This window comes from Pan paniscus, chromosome 1, assembly GCF_029289425.2.
Source record: "Pan paniscus chromosome 1, NHGRI_mPanPan1-v2.0_pri, whole genome shotgun sequence".
Lineage (NCBI taxonomy): Eukaryota > Metazoa > Chordata > Mammalia > Primates > Hominidae > Pan > Pan paniscus.
Window position 1 is genome coordinate 5828605 of NC_073249.2, and position 17301 is coordinate 5845905.

At 37.8% G+C, this 17301-nt stretch overlaps 1 protein-coding gene across 22 annotated transcripts in view; it reads right to left on the bottom strand.

Annotated features, from left to right (window-relative positions):
* SDCCAG8 (SHH signaling and ciliogenesis regulator SDCCAG8) overlaps nucleotides 1-17301 on the bottom strand; it is a 262973-nt gene that overhangs the window by 199946 nt on the left and 45726 nt on the right. For 16 of the 22 annotated variants that reach the window (XM_063593717.1, XM_063593561.1, XM_055096313.2 and 13 more), the window contains exons 7-9: nucleotides 13848-13912; nucleotides 10444-10632; nucleotides 1713-1851 (exon numbers count right to left, since the gene is read on the bottom strand). The exons of 3 other annotated variants lie outside the window; for them this stretch is intronic. In XM_063593717.1, coding sequence (XP_063449787.1) covers nucleotides 1713-1851; nucleotides 10444-10632; nucleotides 13848-13912 — 393 coding nt within the window. The remainder of the gene's footprint in view (nucleotides 1-1712; nucleotides 1852-10443; nucleotides 10633-13847; nucleotides 13913-17301) is intronic. 3 more of the 22 variants (XM_063593672.1, XM_063593704.1, XM_008960105.6) reach the window with 1 other exon arrangement.

Here is a 17301-nt window from a genome sequence, read left to right on the forward strand (position 1 = left end):
GAAGAGTTATGGATGAACTGGATAAAGACAAATGGACATAGCAATGGCTGACAAGAGGCTTAATGCAGAATTGAATAGCCCTAATTTTTTTTTAACTTTTATTTTAGGTTTGGGGGTACATGTGAAGGTTTGTTACATAGGCAAACTCATGTCACAGGGTTTTGTTATACAGATTATTTTATCAGCCAGGTATTAAGCCCAGTACCCAATGGTGATCTCTTCTGCTCCTCTACCTCCTCCCACCCTATATCCTCAAGGAGATGCCACTGTCTGTGGTTTCCTACTTTGTGCTCGTAAGTTCTTATCATTTAGCTCCCACTTATAAGTAAGAATATGTAGTATTTGGCTTTCTGTTCCTGCGTTAGTTTGCTAAGGATAACTGTCTCCGGCTCCATGCATGTTCCTGCAAAAGATCTGATCTCACTCTTTTTATGGCTGCATACTATTCCATGGTGTCCATGTTCCATATTTTCTTTATACAATCTGTCCATGATGAACATTTAGATTGATTCCGTCAATTTCGGTTGATTCCATCAATTCCATCGTTTACGTTTGCTATTGTGAAGGGTGCTGCAATGACCATTCACATGCATGTGTCTTTGCAGCAGAATGATTTATATTCCTCTGGGCATATACTCAGTAATGTAGCCCTAATATTTTAATAAAACACCGAGATTCGTATATGGTTTAGACCAGTGCTATCCAACAAAACTTTTCATGATAATGAAAATGCTCTATATCTGCACTGTCCAATATTTGCTACACGTGGCCATTAAGAACTTGAATTGTATGCTAGTGTGTCTAGGGAAAATACATGCAACTTTAACGGATTACGGTGTGGCCCCCAAACACAGTAATGAATCAACAGTAACCTCCTATTCTTCAAAGTGCCTATAACACCGTCTGATCACTAAGTATAAACTGTTATTCTCATTAAGTATGTTTGAGTTACCTTACAGTAAGTCCAGACTCAAAGATGCTACTAAGACCGGGCGCAGTGGCTCACGCCTGTAATCTCAGCACTTTGGGAGGACGAGGTGGGCAGATCACCTGAGGTCATGAGTTCCAGACCAGCCTGGCTAACACGGTGAAACCCCATCTCTGCTAAAAATACAAAAATTAGCTGGGCATGATGGCCCGTGTCTGTAATCCCAGCTACTTGGGAGGCTGAGGCAGGAGAATCACTTGAACCCAGGAGGAAGAGGTTGCTGTGAGCCGAAATCGTGCCATTGCACTCCAGCCTGGGCGACAGGGCAAGACTCTGTCTCAAAAAAAAAAAAAAAAATGCTACTAAATATGTATATATTATTGTCTTTGGTATATTTGGATTTTCTCAAAAATTCCCAATTATTGAGGAAAAACATTTGTCTTTAGTCATATACGAACATATACAAACTAATGCCTGGGTGTTAAGATTTTTGCAGCATTGCAAATTATCAGCAAATAAAAAGATTAAGCATACAGGTCTCTCAAAGTATTATACTGTACTACATTCTCTGAACAGTGATACAACAACAGTATTTGCAGAGGAGTAAGAATTCTCCAAATAGCAAATTTGTTTAATTCAGAAAAGTCAACATTAACAGATTGATAATTCACTTTGTGTGTTTGAAAAACAGAGTTTAGTTATAGAAGAATAACAAAATAAATACTCAGAAGAAAAAAGAAAAAAAAAAAGAAAGACACTTTTATTTGCATCTTATTAGACTTGCCTTGGTTTTTTCAAAATTGGCTTCCTCAGATATTTGCAAAACTTGTTTCACCTGTTCATAAGCACTTGCTTCTCTTTGCTGCGTATCTGCCAAGCTGCTCCTTACGGAAACTAGTGCAGACATCAAGTCATCTCTTTCTCTGTCAGCACAAAAAGAACATTCAAAACAAGAAATGATCAAACGATCCTGTCCTCATAAGTCAGGGAGAGAAAAGCATTAATATGTATTAGAAGAGCCAGGGTAGGCAGGCTGAGCACATATGAAATAAAGCACACCCCAGAGAAAGACCCTCTGTCCTCACTTGGCGAGCGGCGGGCGGAGCAGCCAGAAAGGCTAAGAGCCTTCGTGGCAGGACAGCATCTGTGCGGGACAATCATCTATTGTGGAGAGGGCTGCAGGGGAAAGCCCAGAGAAGAGCAAATTAGTTTTTTAAAAGTGAGGGGAGGTGCTGAAAAGGAAAAATGCAGCAAAGTAGGGAAGGTACGAATTGTAAATCAAGGTAGCCGTCAACGTTTTAAGGAAGGACTGAGGCTTTGTCCATGCAGCAGATTCTCCTCTCATTTACTTGAACAAATATATGTCCTTTCCTTTTTATCTTTCTCCACAATCCTCTTTTTTGCACTTCTCTTTCAATTACATTCTTTCAGTGACTTATGAACACTTGTTGTTGTTCAATGATTAGTACTGTTGAACTCCTCCAATCTCCTGGCTATGCATATAACATTCACGATTTAACACAATCTTATCCCACTGGGTTTGATCATTGCCAAGACCCACCCTTCTTCAGCAATTCTCAGAACTACTACTCTATCCTAAGCTGTTTATTGGGAGTAGAAGTGAACCAAATGCCAAAATGCTCTGGCATGTAAAATAGCAAGGATACAATCTCATTGATTAAATAAGTCCCATATAAAATATTCTAGGATATTTGCAATTTATCAACTGAATAAAAATATCCAGTAGACAAAGAGAAAGTGAGGCAGGAAACTTTCAAGACACAAAAAGCAAAAAATGTATGCTGGACTGTTACATATGGTATTCCCTGTTTTGTTAAAGAGTTGAAGACTAAACCACGGTTTCAAATTCAGTTGAAATAAATGCTTGCAGTTTCCTTTTCATTGCCAAGGTCTAAACTATGAGAAAAGGGCCAACTATGATTTTGTTTTTAATTAGCAAGTTTTAAAGAGTCATAGTAAGTAGAGGATTATAAACTCTGCTTGAATTACTTTCAGAATTAACCAATGATTCAATTTAAAACATCTCTTAAAGGTAAAATAAACTATTTGTGGTATTTGGAAAGCAGCCACATTTGAAGAAACATGTAATACTGAACAAAGTTACAATTATTAGCAGTTTCATAAAAGCCCTTTTTGTTTAAAAAAGAATAAGTTGCTGCAAATATAAAACTCATGGAAGCAGAATGATCTTCACTTTAGAATTTCCTGATTTGTTTTAAATTGATAAAAATAATTTTTCTTCCAAGGAAATGAAAAAAGAAGTAAATTGTTTTAATCGAATATAACCAAACACAATTACTATGTTAAAAAGTGGAAGAATCAAGGCAAGATTAAATTATCCTAGTTAAGTAAAAAAATAAACACCAGCAAAATTGAATATGTGTCTATTTGCATTTCCATAAAAGTTCTATAACGTAAAAGGGGTCTAGCTTTATCAAGGATATGCAATCCAGTTAGGATCTATGATTCTAAAAGAAAAGAAAAATTCACTCTTTAAGGACAGCAAGTCAATATAGGCATCTTACAGTCACCTTTCTTAAATCACTAAGACTTAATGAAGAGCAAAAGTAACTATTCAATGAGATTCTTATCTGTTCCTGATACCATGCAGTCACCAAAGCCAAAGTTCCAAGGAAAAAGAATGAACAAAAAAGGCCAGGCGCAGTGGCTCACGCCTGTAATTCCAACACTTTGGGAGGCCGAGGTGGGCGGATCACTTGAGGTCAGGAGTTCCAGACCAGCCTGACCAACATGCTGAAACTCTGTCTCTATTAAAAATACAAAAATTAGCTGGGTGTGGTAGTGCACACCTGTGGTCCCAGCTACTTGGGAGGCCGAGGCACAAGAATTGCTTGAACCTGGGAGGTGGAAGTTGCAGTGAGCTGAGATCGTGCCACTGCACTCTAGCCTAGGTGACAGAGCAAGACTCCATCTCAAAAAAGAATGATCAAAAAAGCTCAGTGTTTATAAGTATGCAAACAGACAGATCCACAACAGGATAAAAATCTAACAAACTTGCTGCTTATGGGAAACTTATGTTTAATAGACTTTATCTCTTTTCAGAATATCCTCTTGTCAAGAGTAGTGTTTGTCACACAGTAGATGCTCAACAGAATAAACAACAAGAAAACAAATAAATGAATAGAGTCTGCTATAGGATGGTGTCAAAAGAGGTGAGGTAAAGCTCCCTCTCAGTTCTAATATTTCATGATCTAAACTGAAAACATTACCTATTTTGAATTAGAAACTAGAGTTCAGTCGTTCTGGTTCAAAAGTGTTTCAGAATATTAACTCACCAAATTTAGACTATGGAACCACAGAAAATTATCAAAGATAAAACTCCAATATACAGATGTCTTGTTAGGCCCATCATTCAACAGTGAGACCACAAAACGATGACACTCAAACTCCATGTAACCACTGGGCTGACACACTCCTCCTTTCTGTAAGGCAAATGCAACGCATGCTTCAAGGTAGCTTTGAGCCCACCTGGGAAGCTTGCAGGTAGGTAGTCATTTTGGCAATTTAGGATTATCTACTCATTCACTCAGGTGTTACTAAATCTTGGTTTTGGTTTGGTTTTGTTTTGACTCAGCCAGTCCACATAACAAATAGCAGCAAGCAACCCCACAAATAATTTTCTTAGATAGAGCCCTGGGCTGGCAGTTCCCTCTCCTCAACACAAGGCCTTGCTTCCTACTCCATTCCTGTGGCCATCTGGCTTCATCTTGTCTGAGCTTTCATTTTTTAGCCCACTTATCCCCTGGGACTAACAGTGCTACTTATATAATCTGCCTTTCAGAAACAGCCGATTCCAGCCACCCAGGGTAACTGCCCAGTTAGCTACAGTCCTGCTCTAGATCCCGCAGTCCACAGGTCCAGCCCAGAGCCACACCTGAATGAGGCTCTCACAATGGGAAGCTGTACAGACACATGTGGCATATCAATGTGAGAGTAAAAGGGCAGTTCTCCAAATTACCATCCTCCATGGCAAATGTTCTGTGAGTGCTTGGAAACACCATGTGAATGTGTTGATGAATGTAATCAAGGAGCTTCTTGACGCAAAGCCAGCAACACTGTGTTAACCCTGCAACATTCCATGATCCAGATGAAAGAGCAGCTGAGGCAGAAAGATGACGTAAAGATCATGAGTGTTCTGGGGTGAAAAGCATGTACTTACACGCACTAATGAGCATGTAATATTTAAGAAACTTAGCGCAGCAATCAGGGCCAAAAGGACTGAGAAAGTCCCTTAACAATCTCAGCCAAGTGTTTAAGCAAAAGAGTTGGTCTAATGTATATGCATGAGCTCCACCTTGAAATGTGGAGTGGCTGCGAAATGTCTTATAATTTCTAAATTACTCCAGTTATTATTAATTTTAAGCATTATTAGGCATCACTAATAAGTGTTACTACACCGTTTTTAAAAAGAAAGTCTAGAAGGCTGACTACAACATTTCTTTGTTCCTCATTTCTGGGAAGTTCCTGCTGTAGTCTTTTAAAGCCAGCTATGCAGAGCAGGCCAATGATCCACTCCAAAATCACAAGCTGGACTAAAGCCCCAGAAAAGTACCCTTGGAATCATTTCTTTTTTTTGAAAAGTATAGTGAAACTTCTCCAAGGTACTGTGAGCTACAGAAAGGAATTTAAGCAGTTCCATCTTGATTACCATGTGAAGGTACTTTGATCATTAAGCAAGAAAAAGAGGTTACTGTTACTCTTACCTCCCTTATGGCATAAAGAGGCCAAGTGAAAGGCGAAAGGTCAGAAACAATATGAAGACTTCAAATCAACATAAAAAATATATCCAATGTCATCAACAGTTGTTAAGTATATTCTCCAAAAAGTCCTTGAGTCCTAAGAAACCACCAGAAACATATGGGTGGCCTGCTCTCCAAGTCATGCCTGATCCCCTCCTTGTCAACTGTACAAGCCATTCTTTTTTTTTTTTTTTTTTTTTTTTTTTTTTGGAGACAGGGTCTTCCTCTGTTGCCCAGGCTGGAGTGCAGTGGCGCAATCTTGGCTCACTGCAACCTCCACCTCCCAGGTTCAAGCAATTCTCCTGCCTCAGTCTCCCAGGTAACCGGGATTACAGGCGTGCACCACCACATCCAGCTATTTTTGTATTTTTAGTAGAGATGGGGTTTCACCATGATGGCCAGGCTGGTCTCAAACTCCTGATCTCAAGTGATCCACCTGCCTCAGCCTCCCAAAGTGCTGGGATTACAGGTGTGAGCCACCATGCCCGGCCATCAAGCCATTCTTGTTTCATGAATATATATTCAAAATAGTAAATGCTAAAGGATGCAACAAAGGAGCTGAAAGCTGCTGTCACAATACCACATTTACAAGGAAACTTTTGATTTATCATATTTAAGGTATCATTTTTAAACATTCCATGTTAAAGTCATTCAGGTAATATGATAACAGCTTATGGAGGGGTCAGGCTTTTAACTGTACATAAAACTACAAATCCAAACCCAAAAGGTGCTGGACACTCTTCAAAGTTAGCATAGCACTCAATATTCAGCACTCTGCATTAGTTAAGTTAGGCCAAGAGAATGATACAGAAGAAGAATTCGTTGACAATAAAAGCAGAATCCGTTCAGTGTTAATAGGTTTAATATCCTTTCTGTCATTAATGCAGAACATGAGACAATGATATGCTGACAAGGCAGAAAATTGAACTAAGTAGGTTGACATTTACTTTAAGAGGCTAAGAGCTCAAATTTAGGATAGAGACAAAGGAATACATAACTGATCAAGAATCTTAATTTCTGAATGACTGCCAGGCTTGGAAGTAACCGAAACATTATAGCTTCCTTTAAAAATATTTTTTCATAATCTAGAGGGATAATATAAAAGACAACATAATAACTTGTTATTTGTTGGCTGAGTTTTTTTTTTTTAATTTTTAAATTTTTTGTAGAGACAGGGTTTCCCTATGTTGCCCAGACTGGTCTCAAACTCCTGGCCTCAAGTGATCCTCCTGCATCAGGCTCCCAAACTGCTGGGATTACAGGCATGAGCCACTGTGCCTGGCTTATTAGTTTTGCTAGACTACCTAGTTTTAAGCTCTGCCTCTTTTTATGTGCAACTTTTAATATGCTTTCCTCTTTCTAAAATTAATTTTTAAACTATATTCTCCTTGCAAAATTAGTTACCAATATTGTTAAAGGTCTATTTGACACCCTTTCAATTTCATTGCCTTCGTCCACCTCTCTAGTGGTAATCTCTGTTAAATATTTGGTGTTTACTCTTTCAAATATTTTTCTGTGCATATCTATGAATCTTGAAGGGGAAAAATGTAGTATGGTTGTATATGGACTTAAAAAATACGAAAGGTTTCATACTAGATGTATCTTTAGCCATTTTGTTTTGTTTTCTTGCAACAATATATTTTGGAGATGGTCCAACATTAATACACATAGAACTACTTCCGTTTTTCATACTATGCACAAAATGTCATAGTTTATCTAAACCATGTTTAGTTACTCTCCTTTGAACGATATTTAGGTTGTTCACATAATTATAAACAATGCTGCAAAAAGCATTCCCTATACATACCCCATTATGCATGTACTTGAGTACTTTTCTTGAGGGTAGATTTTGAAAAGTGAAATGCACAATTTGAATATGAATGGACAGGACTAATTTACTTCCAAAGTATTTCCACCAATTCATGAACCCACCAGCAGAGTGAAAATACTTGTGTACTCATGACCTCACCAACTCTTGAAATTATCAATCTTGTTCTATTTTGTCAGTCTGATGGGTTGTTCTTTAATTTTTTTATTGTATTTCCTCAAATACTAATAGAATGAATACATTTGCATATGCTGACATCTTCCTCTTTTATTGCTCACTGATTTCTATTCTTTACCTACTTTGCAACTAGGCAGCTTGTCCTTTTTGTTTGTTTCAAAGGAAATTTATTCTATTGGTCTTTTGTCATGTATAGTGCAAATATTTTTTCTCAGCCTTTTAACTGAATATGTAATGTTTTATTGTAAGGGAATTTATTTTTTAATAGAAACAAATGTATCTTTTTTTCCCTTATGACTTCCACTTTTCACGTCATCCTTAGGACTATAACCCACAACTATAAGATATTTTTTATATTTATTTCTAATGCTTTTATAGTCTGAATTGTATCTGAACCTTTAAACTACCATGAATTTATTTTTGTAAGGTACAGTTCTGTTCTTGTTTTTCAAATATAAACAGGCAAATTTTTAACTTCTCTGAACCCCAATTTCCCTAGCTATAAAACGGGGGTAATAATATGTACCTCATGAATGCTTGAAGATTTTTTAAAATGATGTTCTTAAATTGCCTAGCACAGTCATTGACATATAATAAATGTTTACTACATTTGTTAGTTGTATCTGAAAATAGTTAATACATATTTAATAGTTATATTGAGACTATATGAATAAATTAACAACATATTGAATACTTAAAATACTTAACAAAAACAGAACCAAGCAGTATAGATCATAAAAACTACCAGTCGGGCCGGGCGTGGTGGCTCACACTTGTAATTCCAGCACTTTGGGAGGCCAAGGCAGGTGGATCATGAGGTCAAGAGATCAAGACCATCCTGGCCAACATGGTAAAATCCCGTCTTTACTAAAAATACAAAAATTAGCCAGGCATGGTTGTGGGCACCTATAGTCCCAGCTACTCAGGAGGCTGAGGCAGGAAAATCACTTGAACCCGAGAAGCAGAGGTTGCAGAGAGCCAAGATTGCGCCACTGCACTCCAGCCTGGCAACAGAGAGAGACTCCGTCTCAAAAATCAAAAACAAAACAAACATAAAAAACTACCAGTCAGTCCACACTGGAAATTCTGTGTTCATATAACAATCGGTAGGTTAGGTCAGGTGTGGTGGCTTATGTCTGTAATCCCAATACTTTGGGAAGCTGAGGTGGGAGGATCACAGGAGTTCAAGAACAGCCTGGGCAACATAGTGAGACCACATCTCTACCAAAAAAAAATTTTTTAATTAGCTGGGTGTGGCGGCACATGTCTGCAGTTACTCAGGAAGCTGAGGCAGGAGGATCGCTTAAGCACAGAAGTTCAAAGTTGCACTGAGCTATGATTGTGCCATTACATTCCAGCCTTGGCAAAGGAGTGAGACCCCAACTCAAAAACAACAGCAACTCACCCCCAACCCGAGCGAGTTAGCCATGTGTGGAAATCACAGCTACAAGACATATTGATCATTCTTGGGAGTATAGAAGGTACAGAATGGTTTTAATATTTATTGAGCATTTACTATATGTCAGGAAGTGTTTTAAGCACTACATAGGTTTTCTCTAGTGACCCCTCAAGGTAACTCTATGAGTTAGGTACTTACGTCACCATTTTAAAGATGAGAAAATTGAGGCACAAAAAGGTTAAGTAACTTTTGCAAGGTTCCATGGTAAGTTGGCAGTAGAACCAGAATATGAACCCAAGCAGTCAGTTTCAAAAGCAGTACTTCTGGTCACAGGCTAACCTGCCTTAGTAAAATCCCAAAAAGGTCTTAAATCTGAAGAAGCAGGTATTTTCCTCCAAGCAACAGAAGATGCCAGGCTCAGAGAAGAAAAGGAATTTGTTGAAGGTCAGGACATGGAGCAAAATCGGTCTGACCTTAATGACCACAGAAGAAAGGAACCTAAGTCAGTTAGGACAAAATGGGGCAGAGCTGATGAGAGACTTCTTCTAAGAGGAAGTGATCTGGGGTTATTTAAGTGAGCACAGCAGATAGAGAGAGGTGACACTGAGCACAAAGCAAAGTAGGGGGCATGGAAGAACATACGCTATAAACTGCCACTGGGTTCTATATTACATAATAATCTCAATTTCCACAGAATAAAATTTTCACAGGAAAAGGCCTCCTCTGGAATAGTGAAAACAACAAAACAGATGTACGAAGAGAATTGTTTCACTCAGCTTAGACGAAAACTTGGACAACACAAAAGGTCATCTGTAACTTGTTCTCAGTTAACCCTCAAATATCAATAGTGGGATACAGTGGGTCCTTATAATATTCCTTACAACAGACACATGATGAAGATGTGGTAATAACTCATTCTACCTGAAGTACAGCAGAAAAATCCAAGATATGGCAAAACCAAAGGAATTTCTATTACACTCAGTTTTGTTAAGAATAGTATTAGATTTGTAATCATAGATTCATAGAACTGGACAGAATCGTAAAGAACTGTCTAGTTCAATTCTCTCACTTGAAGATGGACTGAAACCAAGAGATACTATTATCTGTTCAAAGTGGCATGGTTTCTGTTCAAAGTGACATGGTGACATGGCAGAACCCATCCATTTGTCTTCAAGGAAGCTATAATGAAGGAACCTTTTAAAATCCATTGTATTTGAAGATTAACAACAATCACATGTGACTTAGCATAGGGCTAAAAGAACACAATGCCCCTTTAAAGGCAGAATTTTCCATATTGCCAAAGTCTCCGTGCGCGTAGAAGCATACTTACTTAACCAGTCTTTCGATGGTCTGCATATGAACATTAGTATGGGTTTGGGAAAGAACAGCTTCATGCTGAGCACATTTCAAACAAAGACCACCAACACGGTTACAAGTATTAGCAGCCAGAAGAAATTCTTTATGCTTTAGTTGCTCTTTAAGATCTTCACAAGTTCTCTGATATTCAGCTAAGTCGTTCCTAAAAAGAGGGTGAAAAAATTCTAGAAAATGGCCAGGTAAAATTACATGACTTTAAAATGAATCATCATAATGTTAACTACTACTATCGTTTATGGGCGTTCACCTTATGCTTTAGTTTACATCCAATACCTTATTAATTTTTACCATGACCCTGACACTTTGGTGTGGTGATTCTAATTGACACGTTGAATATATGAGACTTGAATAAATTACATAATTAGCTTCGGTTCTTGTAAGATTTTAATATAGATTAGAATCTGCCTGATACTGGCTCTCTTGTCCCAGAATCCAACCTCCATTAATGTTATATTAACCACAAAACAAAAATAAAATTCCAAATATAAATCCCAAATCATTTTCCTTAAAAAAGGGGTGGGGTAATATAACACAACATACTTGAGGTGAGGAAAATACCCTATTTCAAGCATTAATCTCTTAAAATATTTAGAGTGTCTTAAAAGTTCACATAAAAAAACATGGATTTTTATCCTGACTAGTTTATTACTGCCCATTTTTCTTCAGGAGGAAAACATTACTGTTAGATAGATAATTATCTAACGACAAACTTCTACAAAGATCTGTTTCAAAAGAAAGTAAGTTACAGAAGGAAGTTACATAGAACTTGCCAGTCATAAGATTTCAGAGGTAGTAGCTATTAGCTGGAAACATACAGGCTGCTAAAGAAAGGGCTGGGGAATGGTGGGGGTGGGGGTGGGGGTGGGGGTGGTGTGGGGATGGGGGTGGGTGCAGTTTTTGTTTGTTTTTACTTTATCAGCTCACCTCTGGATGAGGTTTTTCTCCAAGGTGACTTTTTAAGGATTAAATGACTGGTACACGGGTTGTATTTTCCTACCTTATCCCAGTAAAGCTGCGCTAAAGTCACCTTGGCAACTGAGCTTCCTTGCCTAGATGGTTCTTTTGTACTTTAAAAAAAAAAAAACTTTCTAGCTGAAAAATGAGACTACTGAAGGCAGGAACTTTATCTCCATCTCTGTCTACTCTCTGTTGTCATTGTCAGAGTCTCCATGCTCAGGGGCTGTGGCCATCTTAACTGGCTCACTGTCACAGAGGAGAAGCCAACAGCCTGGCTGTCAGACAACTGTTGAGATTTTGGGGGCTTTCAAGCAACCCAGGAGAGGCACAAAAGACCCACAGGCAATCTAAGGGTTAAAAAAAAAGTTTGGAATGGCATTCCAAAGGTGAGGGGAAGAAAAATGAGCTGCCTCTACCCTATGCCCAAAATAATAACACCAACATGATAAGTTTTCTTTTTCAATATCATGTAGGGAATGTCTGACTTTCAAAGGCTTTATAAAAAGAACTTGGGAAGCACATTCCAAAGTCAAAGGGTCCCCATTACTAATTTTGGTCAGCTCCAAACTCAAAACACTCAAGTAGATTTTGGTTACTAGAAATGGCAAAAGAGAAAGTTAAAAAGAAAGTTGAAAAGAAGACTGATTTTATTTATTTATGAAAATGCCTCTTTAAATAATCTTAAATTATAGTAAAAGAAAATGATGAAACAGAAGGATTCAGAGAACAAAGTCTAATTCATTACAAGTTGGTATTTTAATGTAATTGAAGATGAAATATCTGGATTCTGAATGAGACAAAATAAGTCACATTCCCTTAACTACAATGATCTAGAAATACATCACTTTAAAAACTGAAGAATCAAGTCGTAAATAAAATCAAAATCAAATAAAATAGGACAAAAAGCAAGAAAGCAAAAATTAGAGTATTTTTTAAATGTTAACATTTCTTTGTAAAAAAGTAAAAATCTCTAGAGAAATCCTAAAACTAATCAGGGTAATCTGTGAAAAACATAAGAACATTTAAAAAATAAACGACCATGTACAGTGAAAGCTATGAGTTCCAGCTCGGTTTTTTTGTTTTCTTTTTAGATGGAGTCTCACTCTGTCACCCAGGCTGGAGTGCAGTGGCATGATCTTGGCTCACTGCAACCTCTATCTCCTGGGTTCAAGTGATTCTGCCTCAGCCTCCTGAGTAGCTGGGACTACAGATGTGTGCCACCACACCCAGCTAATTTTTATATTTTTAGTAGAGACAGGGTTTTACCATATTGGCCAGGCTAGTCTCGAACTCTTGACCTCAAATGTTCCACCCATCTTGGCTTCCCAAAGTGTTGGGATTACATGCGTGAGCCACCACAGTCAGCTGAGTTCTGGCTCTTGGTATTACTCTAGTTATGTCTCTAGATAGGCTATGGCCTGGAAGATTTTAAAATTTCAAATTGGACTTATTAAAATAAAATTATAAACAATATTTCAAAGTTTATTTGATTTAAAATTACTTCACTACTACTATTTAAAAATAATCTTTAACAACAAAAATATTAATTCCTGCTGTCTTTTTCTACTCATTATACATAAATCACTAATGGTTAATCTATAATATATAGGTCTTACTGGGATCTCTAATAAATAGATTCTATAAAAAGTACATGAATATTCATCATATATACTCAAATTCATCATGTATACAAATACTCAAACTATTCTATTATCATTGCAATTTTAAAATTAGATGAAGACTATCTACAGAGAAAAAATACGAATAATTCGAAAACTAAAGTGCTTTATTTTCATTATTTTACTTGAATATCATAATTTCTATAAGAGCAGTTAGTGATTCTTATTTCTTTTTCTTTTTTTTTTTCTTTTTTGAAATGGAGTCTCACTCTGTTGCCACGTTGGAGTGCAGTGGCGTGGTCTCAGCTTACTGCAACCTCCCCCTCCCGGGTTCAAGCAATTCTCCTGCCTCAGCCTCCCAAGTAGCTGGGACTACAGGCACGTGCCACCAGGCCCAGCTAATTTTTGTATTTTTAGTAGAAACGGGGTTTCACCATGTTGGCCAGGATGGTCTCAATCTCTTGACCTCGTGATTCGCCCGCTTCAGCCTCCCAAAGTGCTGGGATTACAGGCGTGAGCCACCGCGCCCGGCTGTGATTCTTATTTCTACAAGAAAACACAAATATTTTACAACTGATGAAGAAATGGGAATGTGATTTGGAAAAGAACTCAATTTTAGGCCTTTTATCCTTTAATAATCTGAGGAAATTTTTTAAAGTGTATATAAAATGTCATCAAGTAAGTCTGATAAGGACTAAAACTAGAAGTTCAGCAAACATTCAAATATATTTTAAGATCATTATGCTTTTGGTATGACTATAAATGGACGATTTCACTTTACCTCAAAAACTTCAATTGGGATTCCTCAATTTCACACTTTTCCTCATAAGTAAGTTTTAGCTTCTCCTATACAAAAGAAAAATAGAAGTACATTTTTCTCTATGTCCTGTATTTTATAAGTAAACTTTAATTTTTAATATTAAACTCAATTTTTTTCTTTTTACCCAACATGGGGGAAACATGTCTTCTTAGAAAATATTTTCCCTAGTCCACTTGAATTTTTCTATTTTTATTGTGTGAATGCCTGCAAATAACCGCTAAGTCATAAAATTGATTTTCTTTGTCTTTCAAAATTGCATATATCAGGTCTTATCCCTAAAAGTGTGACTCTGGGGAAAAACAGTTATAACCCATAAGGTCCATTAGGGCAAAGATCAAATCTTATTAGAATCCTTCATTGTGGCTGTTGAATATTTGACATATAATAAATATGTGCCAGATGAATGATCAAAAGTAAAGTTTTATATCACATGATGATAGACTAACTCCTACAAGCCTCTGTTGGTATCCAGTTATTCTTTCATTCAACAAATATTTATTGTGTATCTAAGATGAAGGTGGCTTGAACTGCAAGGAACTTATGAAATATCCCAGAAAGGAATAGAAAAATGAAGAATTTCAATTACAGTTGACCCATAAATAACATGGAGGTTAGGGTCATTGACCCCTGTACAGTTGGAAATCCATGTATAACTTTTTTTTTTTTTTTTGAGACAGAGTCTCACTCTGTCGCCAAGGCTGGAGTGCAGTGGCGCAATCTCAGCTCACTGCAACCACCACATGCTGGATCCAAGCTATTCTTGTGCCTCAGCCACCCAAGTAGCTGGGATTATAGGCATGTGCCACCACGCCCGGCTAATTTTTGTATTTTTAGTAGAGATGGGGTTTCATCATATTGGCTAGGCTGATCTCGAACCCCTGGACTCAAGTGATCTGCCCGCCTCAGCTTCCCAAAGTGCTGGGGTTACAGGCGTGAGCCACCGCGCCTGGCCCCATGTATAACTTTTGACTCCCCCAAAACTTAATTATTAATAGCCTACTATTGACTAGAAGACTTAACAATAATATAAACAATTAACACATTTTGTATGCTATATGTATTACATACTGTATTATTACAAGAAAGCAATCTAGAGAAAAGATAATGTTATTAGGAAAATCATAAGGAAAAGAAAATAGTATTTTCTACTCATTAAATGGAAGTGGATCATCATAAAGGCCTTCACCCTACCATCTTCACATTGAGTAGGCTGAGTTGGAGGAGGAAAAGGAGGGGCTGGTCTTGTCTTCTCAGGGATGGCAGAGGCAGAAGAGATGGAGGAGTTAGGAGGGAAGGCAGGAGAGGCAGGCAAACTTAGTTAACTTTATGGAAACATGTGGTAATTTCTGTCTCACTTTGTTATGCTCTTTAATTTCTCCAAAAATGTTTCTATATGATATCAATCCTTCTTCCATTTGCTTTGGTTTCAGTGCCTATATTATAGAAAGGTCCACGTCATAAAAGAAGTCAAAAGCAGTCTTGAATAATCAGAACCCTTCTGCCAGATTATCTCATGTCAATTTGTTTCCTGGCACTGCTTCTTCTATGTCTTCTTCCTCATTTTCTGGCACTGGTTCAGGAGCACTCATCTCCATCAAGTCATCTTCTGTTAAGTCCTTTGTGTGGTGTCTATTAGCTCTCGAATTTCTCCAAGATCTCTATCTTGAAACCCTTCATTCCCAACCTTTTCCACCACATCCACAATCTCTTTCATGATTTCCTTGATTGACTGTTGTAAATCTTATAAAGTCATGCACCACAATTGGACAAAGTTTTCTCCAGCAGGAATTCATTGTTATGGGTTTGATGACTTTCATGGCTTTTTCTACAACAATAATGGCATTTTCAATGCTGTAATCCTCTCACACTTTCATGATGTTCTTGCTACTGGGGTTCTCTTCCATTGCGTTGAAAATCCTTTCCATAGAGTACCCATGTGTAATAAGCCTTAAAGGTCCTTATGACTGCCTAGATCTTGAGGCTGAATTAGAGACATTGTGTTTGCAGGCAAGGAGACAACTTTGATGCCTTTAGTGTTGAACTCATGGGGTTCTGCGTGGCCAGAGCCATTGTACAATATCAAAAAACTTTAAAAGGCAGTCTCTTACTGGCAAGGTACTTCCTAACCTCAGGGACAAAGTATCAATGAAATCAGTGTAGAAAAAGGTTTCTCATTGTCCAGGCCTTCTTGTGGCACAACCAAAAGACTAGCAGTTGGTGTTTATCTTTTCCCTTCAAGTCTCGTGAGTTAGGAGCTTTATAGATAAGGGCAGTCCTGATCCTAAACCTGAGTACATTTGCACGAAACAGTAGAGTTAGCCTATCCCTTCCGGCATCAAATCCTGGTGCTCACTTCTATTCCTTACTAATAAATGTCCTTTGTGACATTTTTTTCCCCCAGAGTAGAGCACTTATATCTGCATTAAAAACCTATTCAGGCAGATATCATTTCTCCTAAATAATTTTCGTCCTTTTTTTTGTTTTGTTTTGTTTTGTTTTGAGACAGATTCTCACTCTGTCACCCAAGCTCGAATGCACTGGTGCAATCTTGGCTCACTGCAACCTCCACCTCCTGGGTTCAAGTGATTCTCGTGCCTCAGCCTCCCGAGTAGCTGGGATTACAGGCACGTGACATCATGCCCAGCTAATTTTTGTATTTTTAGTAGGGACAGGGTTTCTCCATGTTGGCCAAGCTGGTCTTGAACTCCTGACCTCAGGTGATCCGCCCACCTCAGCCTCCCAAAGTGCTGGAATTACAAGTGTGAGCCACCACACCCAGCCTCTCCTAAATAATTTTCATTATGGCATCTTGGAACTTGTCTGCTGCCTCTTGGTCAACAGAAGCTGCTTCTCTTGTTATCTTGACATTGTTAAGGCCAAATCTCTTCCTAAAATTATCAAACCATCCTTTGCTGGCATTAAAATCTCCAGCTTTATATCCTTTACTTTCCTTTTGTTTTAAGTTGTCATAAAATGACTTTTTTTTCTCAAATTATATTAGAGTCTACAGGTATGCTTTTCTTATAGAAATCCTGTACCTATATAAAATCTGCATTTTCCATGACAGATAAAAAGGCATTGTGCAAAAGTACAAAGTTTTTGTGCGTGTTGGCACGGCTGCAGTGATGGCTCTACAAATTTCCTTTTCTTTTTGTACAATGGTCCTTATATTGGATTAATTTATCTTGAAATGGGGCAACAGACTTGAAATGGGGATGCAGACTTCAATCTATGGAACATATCAAGCAATGTAACTTTCTCCTGTAATGTCATGAATTTGCTTCATGGGAGCACTTCCAGCATCACTAGTGGCACTTTGCATGGGCCTCATGGTGTTATTCAAGGTTTACAGTATTGCACCAAACATGATGAAAACTACACGAGAACCACCAAGAGATCACTTTTTACTGTGATA